Raw genomic sequence first — 1,721 nt, forward strand, 5'->3', positions numbered from 1 at the left:
GGGGCCGGAGGCGAGGAGGTGGGAGCCGAGGTGGAGCATGGGGGGCGCGACGAAGACACCGGCAGGACAAGGAGGCTGATGCCGGAGACGTTGCTCCCCTCGGCCGAGGAGGTGGGGGAGGCAGCCGGCAACACAACGGGGGCCACCTCGACAGAGGGGTCCAGCGCGTGAGACCGATCGGAGCCCGCACCCCCACGGCTCGGAGGGGGTCAGAGGGGTCCCGTGATGGGGAGCGGCTGCGACCAGAGCGCTCTCGTCGTCCGGATCCTCGTGGCGGGAGGGACGCAGGCGGCGGTAGTGGGAGTCGTCGCGCTTCTCCATGCCACCCCCACCAAAGTGCCCATCATCAGAGTAGCGGGGGCGGCCGATGTGGTTGGGCGGCTCGGGGGAGATCTTGAGGTCGAAGCCCAAGTCGTTGAAGAAGACTCGGACGGTGGCGCGGAGCTTGGAGGAGTCCAGGCATTTGATCTTGACCCAGACTTCCTCCTCTTTGCGGAGGGAGAGCTCATCCACCACCACCACATTGCCGAGTATCTTGGACATACTACGAATTGCCCTCTCAGAACGGGAAATGTCGGGGAGCCCCGCTATGAGAATCCCGGCCATGTCGAGGACGGTCGCAGCCTTGGGGTCCACCTGAGGCTTAGAGATGTTGACGACGAGCTTTGTTGAGGGCCAGAGTGATGTTGTCGCTGCGAGTGCAAAGGCCCAAGCTGATGGCATCCAAGAAGATCACAGAGAAGGAGTTGTCCGCAGTCGGAGTGACCTGCCAGTCCCAAACACGCCGGCACAGGTGGTTGAGTTCGGCCTTGATCATCTCCAGGGAGGCAACCCCCGCCCCCATAATGGAGACAATCGTGAGGAGCGACGGAGAGGAAGGGGGATGTCCTCCACCTCGATGTGGAAGAAGCCGAGCCCCTCGATACAGTGGCCGTACATCATGAGCTCTCCGACACCGGGCGGTCCGGGCACAGTGCAGCGGGGTGGCCCGAGTCCTTGCACAGGTAGTACATCGGGGGGTTGGGGCACTCGACTTGGAAATGACCCGCGATCCCACAGTTGAAGCACGAAGGAGGGTCGCGGTCCACCCCAGGAACAGGCGCAGCCGAAGCTGCGGGAGTGATGGCCGAGGCATTAGGGCCGCAACCGGGGCCTCGCTTCTTCTTCTTCTTGGCACCTTGCCTCCCCCGTGCCCCGTTACCGCCGTTGCCCAGAGGCAGAGTAGGCTGGTTATGAGGCGATTGGTACCGACGAGGGGGAGCGGCATCGGATGCCGGGGCTTTCAGGGCGGGGAGGGGATGGAGATCGATGACGGGGAGCAGGGGAGGGGGACCGGCGGCGGTCAGCGCGCCACGAGTCCGCAGTCGAAGAGCGGGCCCGGTCCCGACGGTCTTCCTGGGCGGGGGAGCGACGGGCATCGCGGCCCGGCGAGCGGCGATCGGTGCGGGGCGACGAGCGGCGATCATCGCGAGATGACCAGCGGCGGGGCTCATGGGGTGGGGAGCGTCGGGAGTCCCGGGTGGCCAGTTGGCGGCGCAGGTCGGCCTCCCGGCGCTGACCCCCCGCAAAGGCACAGGCAGGGGCCCGGCGGTCGTCCAGGGACATATTGGGCCGGCCGGCGCCGTCGCCCCAGTCGTGAGGGGGACGACGGGAGGGGCGGCAGGGAGGAAGGGGGAGCCATGGAGGAGGGGGTCGAGAGCAGGGGATCTGGGACACGGAGA

General features: G+C 66.8%; 1 protein-coding gene across 1 annotated transcript in view; it reads left to right on the plus strand.

The window, feature by feature from the left end:
- The first annotated feature begins 1,491 nt into the window (after positions 1-1,491).
- LOC119310702 overlaps positions 1,492-1,721 on the plus strand; it is a 2,855-nt gene continuing 2,625 nt past the window's right edge. The window contains exon 1 of the mRNA XM_037586359.1: positions 1,492-1,635. Within this exon, the coding sequence (XP_037442256.1) occupies positions 1,492-1,635 (144 nt within the window). The remainder of the gene's footprint in view (positions 1,636-1,721) is intronic.

The sequence above is a fragment of the Triticum dicoccoides genome, chromosome 5B (genome assembly GCF_002162155.2).
Source record: "Triticum dicoccoides isolate Atlit2015 ecotype Zavitan chromosome 5B, WEW_v2.0, whole genome shotgun sequence".
Lineage (NCBI taxonomy): Eukaryota > Viridiplantae > Streptophyta > Magnoliopsida > Poales > Poaceae > Triticum > Triticum dicoccoides.